Source organism: Antrostomus carolinensis, unplaced genomic scaffold (genome assembly GCF_000700745.2).
Source record: "Antrostomus carolinensis isolate BGI_N321 unplaced genomic scaffold, ASM70074v2 scaffold3766, whole genome shotgun sequence".
Classification (NCBI taxonomy): domain Eukaryota; kingdom Metazoa; phylum Chordata; class Aves; order Caprimulgiformes; family Caprimulgidae; genus Antrostomus; species Antrostomus carolinensis.
In genome coordinates this window covers 23,259-40,838 of record NW_010323783.1, presented here as the reverse complement: position 1 = coordinate 40,838, position 17,580 = coordinate 23,259, and the positions used below count along the sequence as shown (strand labels likewise).

Sequence of the window (17,580 nt, the reverse complement as noted above, 5' to 3'; positions counted from 1 at the left end):
CCACATACTCCTGCCTAAAGCAAAACATTAACACATTACCTTAGTGACTATTATCAGATTAATAATGGTAGATGGCAGCAGACCCATCACTCTTACATTAGTTTACTCACTAACAGCAGGATCATGGGGAAACCAGATTTATAATTATTATTCAAAAAAACCCAAAACCAAAAATTCACAACCCTCACCAACTAAAACTTTTCGAAGCAAAAAGACATAAATCAGGATTATGCCCAGCAAATTAATGATAGAAGGGCAAACAGCATAGGCAGCTACTAGAACTGTCTCCACTGAAAAAAAAGACCATAAAGAAGGATAAGAGGGATATTCTACCATGACAAATATGAATATATATATAAAAATATTGTGAGCTCTCACAACTGAAACTAAGGACATAGTAAAAATCTTGAATAGTTTTAGTGAATATACACTGGAAAAGGAAAGCACTAAGATTCCCTTCCAATTGAGTTACCAGCAGTTTAAAGAAGGCAAATAGGTAATACTAGCCAAAAAACCCGAAGTGTAAAGGAAAGCTAGTACAGCTGCACAGCAGGAAAAGACACCACTCAAATAATATTCTTCAAAAAGCTGAAGCTGTGTTCAGATCAGAAAAACAGAGATGATCAAACACTGGCAGTATAAAAATGTGAAAAACAAGCTTTCAAAAAAAAACCAAACCAAAAAACCACACCAAAACAAAAACCACCAACTTACAAAAGACATTAAAAAATTACTAATAGACCTATTTTCAAACACCTTGGAAACAGAAAGCCTGACAGAACTTGCAGGTTCAACAAACTGAAGATTTTTAGAAGTGCTCAGAGAAGATAAAGTCAAGATTAAAAAAAAAAGTTAAATTTTTGCATGGAAGACATTGGGAAGGTTCCCAAGTTAGAACCCCAAGCACCTCTAAAAGAACTCAAAGATAACTAGCTGAAATATCAGCTCTATGAAACCTCTTGCTTAAAATATCAGAAGCCTGAAAGTTGCTGACATTATGTCAGTTTTTCTTAAACAGGTTTTCAGCTCAGTATCAGTCCAATACTCCAAGACTAAATCAACAGAAACCATAATAAATAAAGTTGGGTTAAGTGGACATCCAGATGGATGAGATGCACCAGAGAAGAATCTACACAGTTTTTACAAAGAGGGGCCATGTCTCAAATCTACTGGGTTTCCTTGAAGAAATCAATGAGCATGCAGGCACAGAGAGCAGTGGCTATTGCCTATTTGATTTTCCAAAGGTACTTGATAGGTTCTGTCACCAAAGTAGCTTCATCTCTTCAGTCCATCTTGTAAAGCAACTAATCAAATGAGTTAAAAGATGGTAAAAAAGAAAAAGATAGAACTGCTTCACCCATTAAGTTGCACTTGAGCTTGTGCTGGGATCTAAGCTATTTGACATACGCTGTGCATCCACACTGTGAACAAGCAGTCAAGTCCTAGTCATTCTGAAAGAGTACTGGAAAATCTGGAAGAGGCAAGAAGTCACAGAAATTGTCCAAGTACACAACCACTTCTGTGTCAAGAACAGAACAAAAAGCTCTGTCTGATTAGCCTGCAGCAAAGACACAGCTGAGGGGAAACACCACCAAGTGTCAGGTTATGAGCATTCACTGTCTTCTCTAAGGCAGAATCTAGAGGGCATCATCAAGAAAGCATCATGTGGCAGAGCCAAAATAAAAATGGAAGAAAATGATCCACAGTCAAACACAGTGAATTATTTAAGGAAGAAAGTCTACTGGAGACTGTTAAAAGCAAAACAAATTTCCATCTCATGAAGTTCCTCCAGAAATTCTTTCAGCCTCTAATACATTTTCCAGAAAGTGTTGATCTTTGGTTGCCTTATTCTCAGAAACTTTGCTGAGCATCTGTTGCTGGTCACTATCAGAAACAGGACACTGAGTTAAATAGGTCTGGTACAGCAATTCCATATTTTTAGGATTAAAAAAGGCTATAAAAAAACCTGAAGAGTTTTTACTTGTAAAGAATAGGCAGTATGGAAACTGGAATTAAGATACACAGAACACACGTCACTGCAAAAAAATAAGAAACAAAAAAATAAAAAAAGTTCCAAACCAAAAAGCAAAATCTTTCTAGTTACCAATTATGTAATTCAGTGCGTGGTCACTAAGCTGCAAGATTTACCATCTCAGATTCACTCAGGTTTAGTATTTCATAAATACAAATGCACATTCTATCATACTTAAATGTCAGGTTGCATATTAGAAAATTTTACTAATATAGACGAGGTGTTTGGGTTTTTTTTCTTAACGTAAACAGAGAATGACTACATCAAAGCTAATCAGCCATCATTAGTAACATTCAAAGGTGTTTTTTCCATGGAAAGTTGCTCTTTCAATTTATAGATACTAACGTATTATCTTGAATTTTTAAGACTATAAAAACCCCAATGGAAAGAGCTTTTGAAAACTTATTTAAGTTCCAGGGTCAGATACTTGTATTGTATCATTTAGAGACTTCACATCATCCATATAATAGGAAACATCAGAGAGGCCAAATTCATCCCTTGATTTCCAGTGGTTTTTATGCTAGAAATTAGTCTGGCTATGTATCTGAGACACATGGTTTGCACCCAAAAAGCATTCCAGGTTTCCAGATCACAGGTAGAAGACAAAAACTTTGTCTGTGGGGAGGAACTTTCAACCATTCTGCTCTTGTCAATATGAATCTAATTGAATTACTCAGCCCACCCCTATAATTTCCATAAAGAGGTGCTCACTTCAGAAAACTATCTGATGATCAGTGGCATCAAGCGTAATTATAGAAGTTTGCCTTCATGAATATCAGCAATTTAGAATTGAAATTATTTAGGCTGTAAAGAGTTGGTAAACAGTGCTTGAAACTACTTTTCCCAAAGAAGAACACAGAAAAAAGTGCAGACAGTTATATGACACCAGTTAAGTCAGTTCTGAAGGTTTCCCTTCCAGAATCAACAGTAATTTGCAGTAATGCTGCACTGGGGCATAAACTCATTTAAAACATAAACATTCAAAGAAGTATAGGAAATCTAGGTTGGGAGGGACTCCTCAGCTGAAAGCAGGACCTTAGATTAGGTTGGTAACATTTCATAACTGATAAATTGGGAACACCAGAGTTATAATTAAGGTTTTGTCAGCATATCTATAAATGCAAACTTCCTTAACAGATGTTACCAAGACAGCTTCAACGTGCATATAAACCTGTGACGTGACGGTTTGTATGCCCTGTAGAGGAACTCATCAAGCTTCCTGAGCTATTTAAAGCTTCCTCCTTCCCTCTCTAGTCACTTGACAGATTCATGCTCTGTAACTGGGGGTGGAAAGGAGAAGGGAAGGAATCATAGAATCATTGAATGTGTTGGGTTGGAAGTGACCCTCAAAGGTCATCTAGTCCAACCCCGCTGTGGTGAGCAGGGACATCTTTACTAGAGCAGGTTGCTCAGATGCCCATCAAGCCTGACCTTGAATATCTCCAGGGACGGGGCCTCCACTACCTCTCTGGGAAACCTGTTCCAATGATCCACCACCCTCATATTGAACAACTTTTTCCTAATATCCAAACTAAATCCACCCTTTTCTAGTTTAAAACTATTACCCCTTGTCCTGTTGCTACCTGCCCTTGTGAACAGTTCTTCCCCAGCTTTCTTGTAGGCCCCCTCAGGTACTGGGAGGCCACTATAAGACCTCCCTGGAGCCTTCTCCAGGCTGAACAAGCCCAAATCTCTCAGCCTGTCTTCATAGGAGAGGTGCTCCAGCCCTCTCATCATTTTTGTGGCCTCCTCTGTTCACACTCCAGCAGGTACAGTTCCTTCTTATGTTGAGGGCTCCAAAACTGGACACAGATGAAGGAGGGAGAGAGTGAGGTCTGAACAGGGTATTCAGTAACAGTTAGGCAGGCGGTGTGCTGCCTCCCCCATGTACACAAGGTACACAAGTGACAAATCTCCCTGTGTAAGTCCATCACCAGCTGCCAGATCTTGTTCATCGCAGCAAATTCAAATGACAACTACAAAAATCAGCCTCAGAAATTAATGTTATGAGTTCTCCATTAGCATTCCAAGGATAGGACTCTGTTGTTTTTAACAAAGGTGGACAAAACGCTAAGGTATAAAATCCGTGAAAAGTTTTAAAATCCTGTTTTAACAGTCTACAGTATCTTAAAAAGGCAACTACACCTCTGCAAAGCTCCCATGTCTCAAAACCAGGTCAACTGCTTTGGTATATAATGAGTTGCTTTAGACATACTCCCCAGAACACCTAAAATTTTCTGTGACCTTTGAGGAGTTCAACATTCGACACAGTTGTATTTGCACAGTTGCAGTTGCACAGCTCTTGATTATTAATAAATCTATAGATTTTTTTGTAAGATGGCTTTTAGGCTGTGTTACCATTGTGTAAAGCTCCAAGCAAGTCTTTGACTCTTGATAAATTCAAAACATCACTTCTGACACTGATCCTCACATCAGTTTTGGTTTTTATTTAAAGGCAATAGCCTTGCAGAAGTATAAACAGAAAAATAACCAACTAGCACTTGACCTTGGGGATGGAGAACATCGAGGAACACTGAAAAGCCAGGGAAGAAAGATATCACAGTATGAGAAAGTCTTAAGCAGGGAAAAGGAGCTCGAGCCTGATGGAAATTTGCTTAAAAGCCCAAGTTCTAGATAACATTTACTTTTTTAGACTTCCAAGAACTATAGCTTTTCTGAATCACCACATCGGTAGCATCTACAAAAGATGCTGTAATTCCTGGAGTTGTTCCGTACCAACAGCCATGGAATACGCATCGATCACACTAAATTTGTCATGGAAAGAGAGAACAACCAGTAACATAAAAGTAACAAGACTGTGAGAGCAGGAAATGCTGTGCAAGGAAGAGATAAAACAAAAAACCTCAAAATTCATGCCTAGATACAGGTCCATTTTTTACTGTGGCTTCTTATCCTGCCAAATGACAGCATAGCTGCAATATTATTTAACACATGCTAAATTAGGTTTCCACTACTATTTTCTTGCTATATAGACGTCTACATAACCAGCTTTCAATTATGCTCCCTGAGAGATTAAGAAGAAAGAAAACGTGATTTTCATGAAGAACTACTTGAAAGATATCACACATAAAAATAATTACTGGCAATTATGGGTGAGCTCCAATAACATCCAATGGCCCCTCAGTACAAAGCTCCCATTATGTCTTATTTTGATTATACAGACAGAACAGTAGAGTTCCATTTTAAAATAATTTACCACTTAAATAGGGCAGGTTGAAACCTAATATATACCAAGTGACATGAAACTCCATACCATGCATAGCATGCTTTGGACCAGAGAGAAGTTTCACCAAGGCCCAGAAGGCATCTTCTTCATTCATGTACATAAGGAGTAAAGCTGTGATCTGGCTCATTCCCTGACAGTATCCAACTTCCTGAAAATCAGACAGTGAAAATATTAAAATGCTGAAAAAAGAAGCCTCATAACCATGAGCTGTTAGTTTTCCCTTGAGCTATAGGAAGAAACAGGATGTCTGTCCTGGTGGCATAAGTTCCCCAATTATAGCATCACCAAACACACTTAATATTTCAACATTTAAAATATTCATAGATAGGAACACAACTCTCCAATTGAAAAGGAAACTAGAAATCTTGATTGTTCATTAGAACTCCCTGATGATGCAGAAAATCCGTGTCGGTACTAACAATTTCAAGTAACTGTATCATCTTATTTTCCAAATGGATGTGTTTTCTGTTTAGTTGTAATTCGGGGGTTTTTTGGGGGAAGGGGATCTTGCTTTGTTTTGCTTTACAGTCAGGGCACCATCTGATAAACATAGGACTTTTCAATAGTGACCTAGAGCCATAAACATGCTCAAGTTTTAGCAGCCCATAAGCAAGCAAACATAATAAACCCAAATAAAAAAAATATATTGTTCTAAAACTGAACTTGGGTGTTTCCTCTGCTATTAATTTTTTCCTTTATTTCAGGAACCAACTGTCACTATCATTTAGCTGCTCAGATAAAGTATTTGCAAGGACAATGACTTAATCGTTGGGTAAGTTTTTTCAGGTTTACAAGCTCTTAGCAGAACTTTGCTCTAGAGATAAAACCAAAACATAAGAACTGCTATAAATCAAGAGGAAAAATTCAACAACATAATCTCAAAATAAAAGCCTCACTGCAGGATTGCCGTCATTACACTTTAACAGTTGATTTTAAATACTATTTTTCATGCTACTTGAAGATATTAGTCCAACGTTCTCTAGGAGATATATAAAGGTTCTTCCAGAGTTTTATTTCTCAGTATGTCAAGGTTGCTTACAACGAAAAGCTTAAGACCACATAAAAACAAAAGACAACAAATTCCAGCAATGCAAGTTCTCTTAAGGACAAACAGTTGCAAGGAGAGAGAAACTGAAACAGGACAGAACAGTTTTATTTCCTAGAACTTTGAAATATAAAACTAAGTGATATTTAATTAGAGTAACTGCTTAATTTCACTTTCTTTTTCTTCACTTTACGTATTTTTCCACTGAATTCTAGGGAGCTCTTGGTAGATATAAAATAGAAGACGTTCAGTAATGATCAAAACAGGCACAACGAATGAGGGGATAGTGCATAAAAAAACCAGTTAAATGTGGACATGCCATCATTTCTGTTTCTTCTGTTTTATGCATGCAGCCAAAAGACATTAAAAAAAAATACATAGTTTCTAACCCTTATGTTATAGTCTGGAAACTCTTATAAATCCTCATGCAGGACCACAGCCAAGACTGAGGGCTTTAATAAAGAAGATGCAACCTTTAAAACTATTTTCCATTCATTAGAACCCTGCAGGTTATGAAATATGCCTGTTTACTCCAACACACATCTTTCTGCAGTGCGTTTTCCTTTCCATCATTCAAATGAATGGGAGGCATATTAATATAACGGGGGGAAAAGATCAGTAGTAAAAAACTCCAGCACAACATAAATTCATTATTCTTATTAGACATACGACTCATTTCAGTTGAACTGTACACACAGTTCAGTCTGTCCAATAAGATACTCATAATCAAGATGATTTGTTTTATTTTAACTTCAGCTCAAAACATGTCAACAAACAAATAATTCATTTTTGTGTACTTCCAAAGGTCTCGGAAATGTTCAGGGATTTTTTTTGGGCGGAGAAAGAAGAAACAGAATTGCAAGTTATTATCTTATAGCACATTCAGAGAAAGCATATTTAGGTATGAAGGTACACAACTTACCGTGTTATATATGGAATATGCAGCTAAAACATGGAATAAAGATTGTTGCCTGGAGAAACAAGAGTAGAAAAGGAAAATACTAAAATATTGTCTTTTGTAAAAACAGAAAAATATAAGAGTAGTGACCTACATTCTGGAAAACTTTTTCCCCAATTTAACTTGTCTAGCACTAAACAGGACAAACCACACTTTACAATGATATACACTTCTGATTTCAAACCATTATATTTAGCACTTTTCTGATGTTCTACATGTAGAAAGGTTTCAAAAAATACCTATAATACTTGTGAAGGCAATGGTGTCAGATCATCATTTTTACAGACAGGTGAAGTGAAACACAGGATGGGCTACATTTCAAACACTGATTTATTCTGAGTGCCAGACTTTAAACACCCCAGACCTGATTTCTGTGCTTGCAGAACACTAACAGCTGCTTAACTAATTTCAGAGATGTAGAAGAGTTGCAACACACAAAGCAGGCACAAAGGTGTCTTAATCTTGGTACCCAAATGAAAGGCTGTTTTAGTGACTGCTACTGTCAAATGGAAGAAAAACAACATCAACTCTGACTTGCCATCCTATGCTCAGTCCTCCAGTGTACTGATCTCCACGTACTTCAGAGTTAGAACGACAAGGAGCTTTGTATAGGTCCCTTGCTTTCTGTAAAAACAGTGAAATTCCCTCTGCCTGTCACTAATCAAATGTATAGAAATAGATATTAGGTTAAAAAAAAGAAATTATATGCAAAAAGCTGCATATTTTCTATTGAGAAGAGGATGCATACTTGGAGAATTTTGCCAAAATATCTAGATTATGGCATTTTTGTTTGCCCTCTTGCAGAACTGAAGCACAACCATTCTTCAGTAACCAAAGTGTAACCTAAAGTACTAGATATTAAGCTGCAGTCTTATTTTAAAAGGACAAACTAAAAGGTCCCAAATGTACTCAGAAACCTTCTATATCTTCAGTTGGCCATACAAAACTGAACCTAAGAGCTCAATCTCATTCACACTAAGATACATAAAATAATAGTAATTTTAGTAATATTTACACTAAAGACCTGTAAAAGAATGAACCTTCAAAGACACACAGTCTACTTAAAAGTCAAACAAGCTCCTGATTTACCTGGGGGACTTTATTTCATTGCTATGTGAAATGATTTCTGAATTTTTCATCAAGGCATCACTGGAAATACATAATATATGTACAGTAATTCCAAGAGGTATTCCAAGTGTGAAATTGCTTTATGCAGCCAAAGGCTTTCCTGTGGAGGGCATGTTTACAACACAGCCACAGGGGCTGGAGCTGGCTCTCCTTGTGTTAACCCCAAACTGATGGGGTAGCAAGCTTCTGCTAACATCTAAAACGTGCATAAAAACTAACTGAGGCCTGGAAGCAACACAGACATTTTTTCATGTCAACGTGTCAGTACTACTGAGAGGCCAGGCACGTCAGCTCAAGTCCAGATAGCACTGCACAAATATCACAGAGTGACTTGGGTTCAAAAGGACCTTAAAGATCATATAGTTCCAACCCCCCTGCTGTGGACAGGGCTGCCAGACACTAGATCAGGCTGCCCAGGGCCCCATCCAACCTGGCCTTGAATGCCTCCAGGGATGGGGCATCCACAGCTTCTCTGGGCAACCTGTTCCGGTGCCTCACCACCCTCGAGGTGAAAAATTCCCTCCTAATACCCAACCTAAATCTCCCCTCTCTTAGTTTAAAACCATTTCTCCTTGTCCTATCACTATCTGCCCATGGAAAAAGTCACTGTCCCTCCTGTTTATAAGCTCCCTTCAAGTACTGGAAGGCTGCAATGAGGTCTCCCCAGAGCCTTCTCTACTCCCAGCTAAACAAGCCCAACTCTCTCAACCTTCTTCACAAGAGAGGTGCTCCAGCCCCCTGATCATCTTCATGGTTCTCCTGTGGACCTGCTCCCACAGCTCCAAATGTTTCTTGTGTTGGGGGCTCCAGGCCTGGACGCAGTACTCCAGATGGGACCTCACAAGGGCAGAGTAGAGGGGAACAATCCCCTCCCTTGCCCTGCTGCCCACCCCTCTTTTGATGCAGCCCAGGACACAGTTGGCCTTCCAGGCTGCAGTCACACACTGCTGGCTTATGCCAAGCTTCTCATCCCCCAGGACTCCCTGAGTGGAGTATATGCATCTGAACTACGATGACTGCACAGAATAGCTCTCAGCCTGGAAATTTCTGCTTTGTACTCCATCCTGTGTTGCAGCCATCAAGATAAATTCTCCATATTTAGAATTTTTTCAAAAATATTTAGAATAATAAGAAAATGTTTGTTTTAATAATCACATTAAAGTCCACAGCTCTTTTGAGTATTGCTTTTTGAAAACAGCAGACTACCATAGAATCTGCCTTGGAAAGAAAAAGAGATTAAAAACTGAAGTAATACAGTCACAGAAGGGAAAAAATGCCCTCGTCATCTCATCAGGGTGCTGATACTGCAAGCTAGCAACAATGCTGATGTGTGTATTGCCACTTATTTCATTAGTAAGCATTTTTAGAGATGACAGCTGCCTAATATTCCTCATCCAATGACAGTAAAAAAAACAAAAACCCCCAAAAAACCCCAAACAAACCCACCAACATTTTGAAGAAATCCAAAAGTACTTAGGCCTACATTTCTAAATAATAAAATGGTTGCACATAAAATACTGCTTTATTTGGTTCTGAATTAGATACTAAGAGAAGAGGAATATAAAATCCAAAGGAAGGCTAAAATCTCTGGGAAGATAAAAGTTATTCGAGATGCAAGAAGTTATTTTGGTTTTGAAAATACACAGTTAAATAGAATGACTGCGTAATAAATCTTAATTAATTTATTAGCTTGGAATTCCCATGCTTTTGCATTTACAGTTTCTGAGACTCTTTATTAAAAGTGAAACAAAATGGGAACAATTTAGAAACGGTTTTCTTTGGAATGGTGTTGATCACCTCATAGTGAGGGAAATCTGGCTGGTTGGAAGTGACCGTCTTTTTTTGCTGTACTAAGTTAAAATAGTTTACATCACTGCACACAGACAATCCTGCTTTCTAAGTCTGGAGCTTTCATTCAATGTTCTTGAGCAGGTCAAAGAGGCTTGAGGCAGATTGGAAGTCAGTTTTAAGGCAAACAAAACAAAACTTTTTAATTTACTTACTTAACACCGTATCTGTCTCGAAACATGATATGATCTCTATATGTTCGATTCACATCAAGATCAATTTGCCTAATATCTGGTGAAGACCCTCGTGCTTGAAACTTCAATTTCTAGGAAAACAGTAAAGAACAGAAATTAAGTTTAAAATTGTGACTCTATAACAGTCAAAACTTGCCTGCCTGTATACCTGTACTGAAGTATTTGCCATGTCATGATTTAAAATGCTTAATATAGAATAGCAAATCACAAAACAACTATTTTAACTTCCAAAATATCCACATATGCACATGAATTCTATAGAGTCAGATACATTCACACAGTATAGATGTAAAAAGACCAGTCCCATAATACACATTTTTGTGATACACCATTCACCCCCCATATTCAAGGCTATGTTTCAGCATTTCAAATTTCCAATTGCCATTTCTCAGGTAGGCAGAACACTGGAGAAAGAGAAAGTGAATTTTACTACTCAGGAACAAGAAACAAAGATACAGCTGCTCCACACTGGACTTTTAGCAAATGATTTAGTGTGGTTTTCATACTTTTTCTGCCTTTTTCTCTAAGCAGAAGTAACAGCTACAGAGCTGCCAGTTATTATCTAAGTATAGATAATGGACATTTCTCTAGTCATTTCCTCTGTCTTTCTATTCTAATCTAATTTAGTTGTAGAATATCTCTACTTTAGCACCTGCTTTAACATTTTAATTAAATCCAATTCTGCAATTGAATACTTAGGAAGCCTGCACCGGTTAGATTGCCACCTTATTTTTCACACTTACAATAATTTTCTCTTGACATTCATTTGTTCATTTTCACTTCTGTCTCTAAAACTTGAGTTTGCAAGACATTTCTAACTGGATTCAACACGGTATTTTCAAAACATTACATCTGAGTAGGCATTAATAGAGAATACCATGGACAGTGGTATTCTCTATTAATAAGAAAGGCAGAACTGTACAGATTCTGGTTGTAAGAAAACAAAAAGGTTTAAAGACAAAAATAAGAAAAACAAAGGGATCAAACAGGGAACAATAATATCCATTCAGTCTGTTGAATATAACCAGAATCTTCAGGCACATCAGGAATCACCTGTAAGCCACTGAACCAACTGGTACCAGCCATTAACCAACACAACACTAACCACAACCTCAGCTTTGTGCACCTTTCAGTATAATTTAAAGTACTAACATCCAGAATTATTTGTCCCCCAGACAGACACAAAAGGAGGAAAGAGAAAATTTGTATTTTTAAGGTGGCATGAGGACCCAGAACCTACGATTTGTTGGAATATAGGAAAAGAAGCACCCCGAGTCCTTGCCATCATAGGAACCTTGAGTGAAAAGAAAGGGCATCTAGAGTTTAAGAAACAGAAAGGACAGAAGACTAAGAACTGGTAATTGCCCTGCACAGAGAACTGAAAGAAGCTGTTGGACCTACAGCAAAAGTGCACATTGTCCTTCTAGTTTTAAGGTGTGCAATTTGTAAGCGATACTCGTATTGGGAGTGTTAATATCACTTCAGGAAATGGGAAAAATGGAGAGCAGTAACATGAGCTTATCACAAATAAACAAGTTAGGATAATGATGGAAGAAACTCTTTCTACCTCTGTACCTGAACTATAAACACCTTCTTGTTTTGCACTGAGGACTAGACAGCATTAATCGTGTCTGAAGATGAATCCACCTATTTTTAAATGCTTCTAGTTTTACTCAGTATTCTTTCCCCACAACTACATTATTCAGCATGAATTCTGTTTTATCCCTTTTGGATCTGCCACTAGTTTTACCTATGAAGTTAAACAAAATATAATAGCCAGAAAGAGCAGCCTGTCAGACTAAAGAGTGATAAATAATTTAAGGGAACGATCACAGAGACCAAAATTTAGATAAAATCAATGCCAACATCGATCTTCTTTCATGACCTTACAAGATTCCTTGTCTACTCAGACCCAAAGTCTCAGCTCTGAAAAAGTGCTATTAGAAAACGCCAAAAATCAAACCAGCAATTAATTTCCTTGTAACTCTGGAAATTATTTCTTTAAAAGGCAGTGAACATTTAAATTCCAGTGGAGAAAAATTCAAACACTCTACAATATTAAATTGCCTTTCTGTTAGTTAAACTCTCCCTATAATCCTTTAGGGGAGAGAGAGAGAGAGGAAAAGCCAGAATTTTAAAGGATCCAATTCCCCTTCCACCTAACTTACCAGCCTGCACATGAACCTTACTCTCCACTCTTGGTCTGAAGTCCAGCTCTGATGGCCATCAGCCGTATTCACACCCACAAAGTAGAGTTAGTAGGGAAATATTTAGAGGAATTTAACCATAATAATGCAGAGGTTGCTTTAACTGCTACTCAGGGAAAGGATCGGGGCTGGGGCAGGGGGTAAGACATAGCTATTCTCTTTATATTCTAAGTAAGAGATATGCTTAAGTGGTTGATTTATGCCTGTAGAATTTTGTCAGGTTACCGTCCTGTCATGTGCACCTCTAAGAACACAAAGAAGTAAAAAACCAGTGCTTTGTAAGGGATAGCTAAGCTTCACTTGGAGACGAGATGGCAGGAAGATAGCCAGCTTACTCTGGCTTTTAGAAGATTAAGGCACCAACCCCCATCCTCTCCAGAATACTAGAACCCCTCTTACTGATATTGACCTAACAACCTGCTTCCGAACAGACATTTCTCAAAGAGCTGTAGTTTCAGAGGATTCTGTCTTCTTACTGGGACAGGGGTTTTGTTTTATTCTGGTTTGCTTTGTTTTTAGAAAGGTTTTTGTGAGGATGGGAAAAGAAACTGAAAGAAGATCAAATTAATTACATGAATTACAGAACCAAAAAATAAGCTGGAAAAGTGCTTTTCAGTACATAGCCTTGTACCTGGCTAAAACAACAAGTAGAGTTCAATGCAATTTCTAATAATATTTTTAAACAATGCATAACAATAAAAGCCTAATAAAGCCTGCAATCTTAGTATCCAAATGTTTTTAATTAATATTAAGTATACATTCTACAAACTCACATTATAGAAGTCTTTCATCTCTTCTTTCATTTTAGGGACATCAAGTAGCAAGGACCAGACTTGCCCTCTGAACTGCAGTGGGATTCCTTTATAAATTCTTCTATGAAACTGTAAAAAGAAAATAAAATATAAATGCAGTACAATCTACAGTGTTCTAAACAAAAGGAAGAATGACATACAACTTGCTTAAGAAAAAAAACCAATTATATCAATTGTCCTACCAAAGGGACAACCTGCTGGGGACATAGTGTTTCAGTGTCTTTTAAGGGACTGAAAATGTCCAGTGACACCATCTGGGACCTTTGTTGATGGGATCACCAGAGGCACCGGGAACAAAATGGACACAAAGGCCAAAACATCATTTTGTGCAGATGATGTTTACAAGCCAGGACTTCAGCATGGGGAAGGCCCATGAAAATTGTATCACCTCTGCTGAGCAGTACTTCTACTACAAATATTGGAAAGATTACTCCAAATTTGGAGTAAATTTGTAAATTAACACCAAAAAAAAAAAAAAAAAAAATCAGATTCTTAGTAAGACAATATTTCAGGACAAGCTACAAATAACTCACTGTAATTACAAACTATAAAGGGGCATGGTGAAAGGTAACTGACAATATCACAAAGCTTTAAAGATTAGCAGTAAAAAAAAAGAGAGAGAGGCATAACTGATTTTTGAATTCTTGTAAAACTGCAACACTGCTGAAATATATGTACGTGTGTATGCATACTAAAAAACATGTGATCACTTAAAAAAAACCAGGATGTGACATTTCTAAAGTTAAGATATTTCAGATCATATTTCTAAACTAATAATCACTTTCCTAAAAGCATATTAAAAAATTTGCACAAAAATAATGTGCAAAAGATCTTCTAGCTACAGTTTCTAAGAATACAGAACAACCTACCAACACTGCATACAATTCTTAGCTGTGAAATAGAAAATTAAATTCCCCATTCCTGACACATTCTGTTCTGACACATAAAACTTGTATTAAACTGGGTCAGAAGGGGATAACTCAGGACCTGTGCGGAACTAGAGTAGCTGTATAAACGATCAGTCTTGCTCTGACATGTCACTGCTCTTGCACTCTCATTCAGTGGTTTGGTTCTTGGTGGGTTTATCTGAAAAAAAATCAGGAGCACCGACAACTGCCTTCCTCTGTTCTCTTCTGATCTGCATCTCTTCATGCTGCAGCACTTAGGAGCACGAAGAACTTCTAAACAGAAAGTTGGACTAGTCATCTAAAGTCTTGGCTTTATGAGAGACACAAGGTAAGCAAAGCCTCAGAGCAATTGAATCCCAGTAATTTTAAAAACAAACATACAAAAAAAAAAAGTTATCAACCTTCTGGAGATGTTTGTAAGAAAACGAAAACCAGAGAACTCTAACAAAGAAAATGAACCTTTCTGAAGTTCTGTTTTTACCATTATTTTAATGATGGCACAGAGACAATTAGATTTAAAAGAGAACAAACCAAACACAATTCCTCTTTAAACAATTAAGTAATCTTTGCATTAACCTACAATGAAAATTAGAACTTCGAATTTCAGTTGACAAAGCTATCACCTCCTTAAAACATTTACAAACTTATGTTTGTAACCTAAGAAATATTTTACAAGAAATGTTCTTCTCCAAGACAGGAAACTTTTTTCTTTCTCACATATTTCACGTCTTCAGTTTTGGAAGATTAATGAACCCCTCATTGCTGTGTATTTGTAAATCTCCTGCTCTTTGGGATGTATTAGATCTTTGCAGGTGTCTTTAATGTCAGCAAGGATTCATGTCTGGATTTTAGAATGTGTGACTCTTACACAAGTATTTTCATGGCTTTCTGATAGAAACAAAACTTCCAAGGGTTATGACTTTTTTTTTTTCCCTGTTCCTTTTTCAAAATAAAATTTTAAACTTTTATAAGATGCAACAGCAATCCGAGAGGCTGTCCACAAAGAAAATGTTGTGCTTTTTAAAGAAAACTTTGCTTCTTTAGTATTAGGATTGTTTAAGTAGCAACAACTCTAGTGTGAGCACAGCTACGTCAGCACGGGTTCTTCTGTAAAGATAAAGAAGAAGGTACAGTGCTACAAAGCAGCCTTCTACAGAAGTGCTTCCAAACTTCAGCTCACGCAGAGGATTCCGGTGGCAGCCCAGACACAAGGACAACCGCTTGTGAGAGAGAGGATAATTCAGCCTTTTGAAAGCCAACCAGAACCAGTTGCAGTGGAGTCTCTCTGCAAAGAGAACAGCCTGCCTACTGGAAAGCAGAATGAAACAAATTTGCACCATCTTTTCTGGGAACCTGAAAGAAAAAAATAAGCAGTATCACACGTCCCCAGTGCCGTGCAGCTGCACTCCTGAGACCCACGGTACAGTGTACTTTGATATCAAACATTTTTGCCTGTTAATTATAATTTTATAACTTGTTTTCAAATGTCTCCAGCAACCATAAAGTTATTAAGAGAACTGGTTGAAGAAGAAATTCAAGATGACTTTTGTTCTAAATTAATATTTTGGGAGAAGGTCAGATGCACATCAAAGGCCAGAAAAGAAACCTTCATAGTAACCAAAACAGAATTGAAACAAATTCCAAACATACAAAGTGTGAGGTTGTTTGGGGCTTTTTTAGGAGATAAAGCTGAAGGAGAAGAACACAGTTTCAGAAGACTTGATGGCATTTACAGTTTTCCCATCCTCTGCAACTTCCCAGACTGAAACAGCCAAAATTTAGAAGAACTCTTGAAGTAGGAAGTAAAAAGTGAGATAGAAAATTGTGGAAGTGCTTTTAAAACAAAAAGTTTGAAAAATTAGTTGGCAAAAACAGCTTTTAAAGCAGTAGAAAGGACAGAGACACCAGCAGTTTCATTATCCCATTACAGTTACGGGGAGGGGGAGATAAGGAAAGCAAACACTTGCAGTAGCTAAGATCAGAATTACTGTGCTACCTGACAGAATAAACCTAAAACACATTCAGAGCTTCTTGCAAACTCCTTTAGATCTGTAGCCAGCTGACACTGCTGTTCCAGCTATTCTTTTATTTAGGCAGAGAAACAAGCTCTCAGTCATTCCAAGTTTTTACAAGATCCTGCCTACAGGCTCAACAGAACCCAAGCCTGAGGACTTTAACTGTCTGCCTGCTATACAAGAGAAATGTAACTCAAGAACAGAAATTTCATGGCACAGGCTCCATCACACAAACGATAACATGGAAACAATTGTGAATAGTTTTATATACAATGGGAAACTGAGAAGAGTGGCTGATACACCAGAGGGTCCTGCTGCCACCCAGAGGGATGCTGGTAAGCTAGAGAAATGGCCTGACAGGAACCTGATGAAGTTCCACAAGGAGAGGTGCCAAGTCCTGCACCTGGGGAGGAACAGCCCCACACACCAGTACATGCTGGGGGCCATCCAGCTGGAAAGCAGCTGGGCAGAAAAGGACATGGGGATCCAGGTGGACACAGAGTTGAACAGGAGCCACCAATGTACCCTTGCTGCAAAGAAGATGAATGGTATCCCGGGCTGCAAGCAAAAGTATTGCCAGTAGGTGGAGGGAGGTGACCCTTTCCATCTGCTTATCAGTGGTGAGGTCACATCTGGAGTACTGTGTCCAGTTCTGGGCTCCTCAGTACAAGAGAGACATGGACATATTAGAGAGTGTCCAACAAAGGGCCATGAAGATGATTAAGGGTCTGGAGCATCTGTCCTATGCGGAAGGGCTGGGAGAGCTGGGAATGTTCAGCCTGGAGAAGAGAAGGCTCAGGGGGATCTTGTCCATGTATTTACCTGAAGGGAGGGTACAAAGAGGACAGAGCCAGGCTCTCTTCAGTGGTGCCCAGGGACAGGACCAGAGGTAATGGGCACAAACTGAAACACAGGAGGTTACCTCTGAACATCAGGAAACTCTTTTCTGCTGTGAAGGTGACTGAGCACTGGCACAGGTTGCCCAGGGAGGTTGTGGAGTCTCCAGCCTTCGAGATACTCAAAAGCCATCTGGATGCAGTCCTGGGCAGCTGGCTGCAGCCAGCTCTGCCTGAGCAGAGGGGTTAGGCCAGATGACCTCCAGAGGTCCCTTCCAACCTCAACCATCCTGTGTGAATCTGTGATTTTGTGAAAATGACATGGCTGCACTGCATCTCGAGATGGGGGG

General features: G+C 38.3%; 1 protein-coding gene across 1 annotated transcript in view; it reads right to left on the bottom strand.

The window, feature by feature from the left end:
* Positions 1-17,580, bottom strand: part of USP6NL (USP6 N-terminal like) — a 51,344-nt gene that overhangs the window by 20,605 nt on the left and 13,159 nt on the right. The window contains exons 4-7 of the mRNA XM_010170681.2: positions 13,433-13,540; positions 10,414-10,523; positions 7,247-7,295; positions 5,307-5,427 (exon numbers count right to left, since the gene is read on the bottom strand). Of these exons, the coding sequence (XP_010168983.2) occupies positions 5,307-5,427; positions 7,247-7,295; positions 10,414-10,523; positions 13,433-13,540 (388 nt within the window). The remainder of the gene's footprint in view (positions 1-5,306; positions 5,428-7,246; positions 7,296-10,413; positions 10,524-13,432; positions 13,541-17,580) is intronic.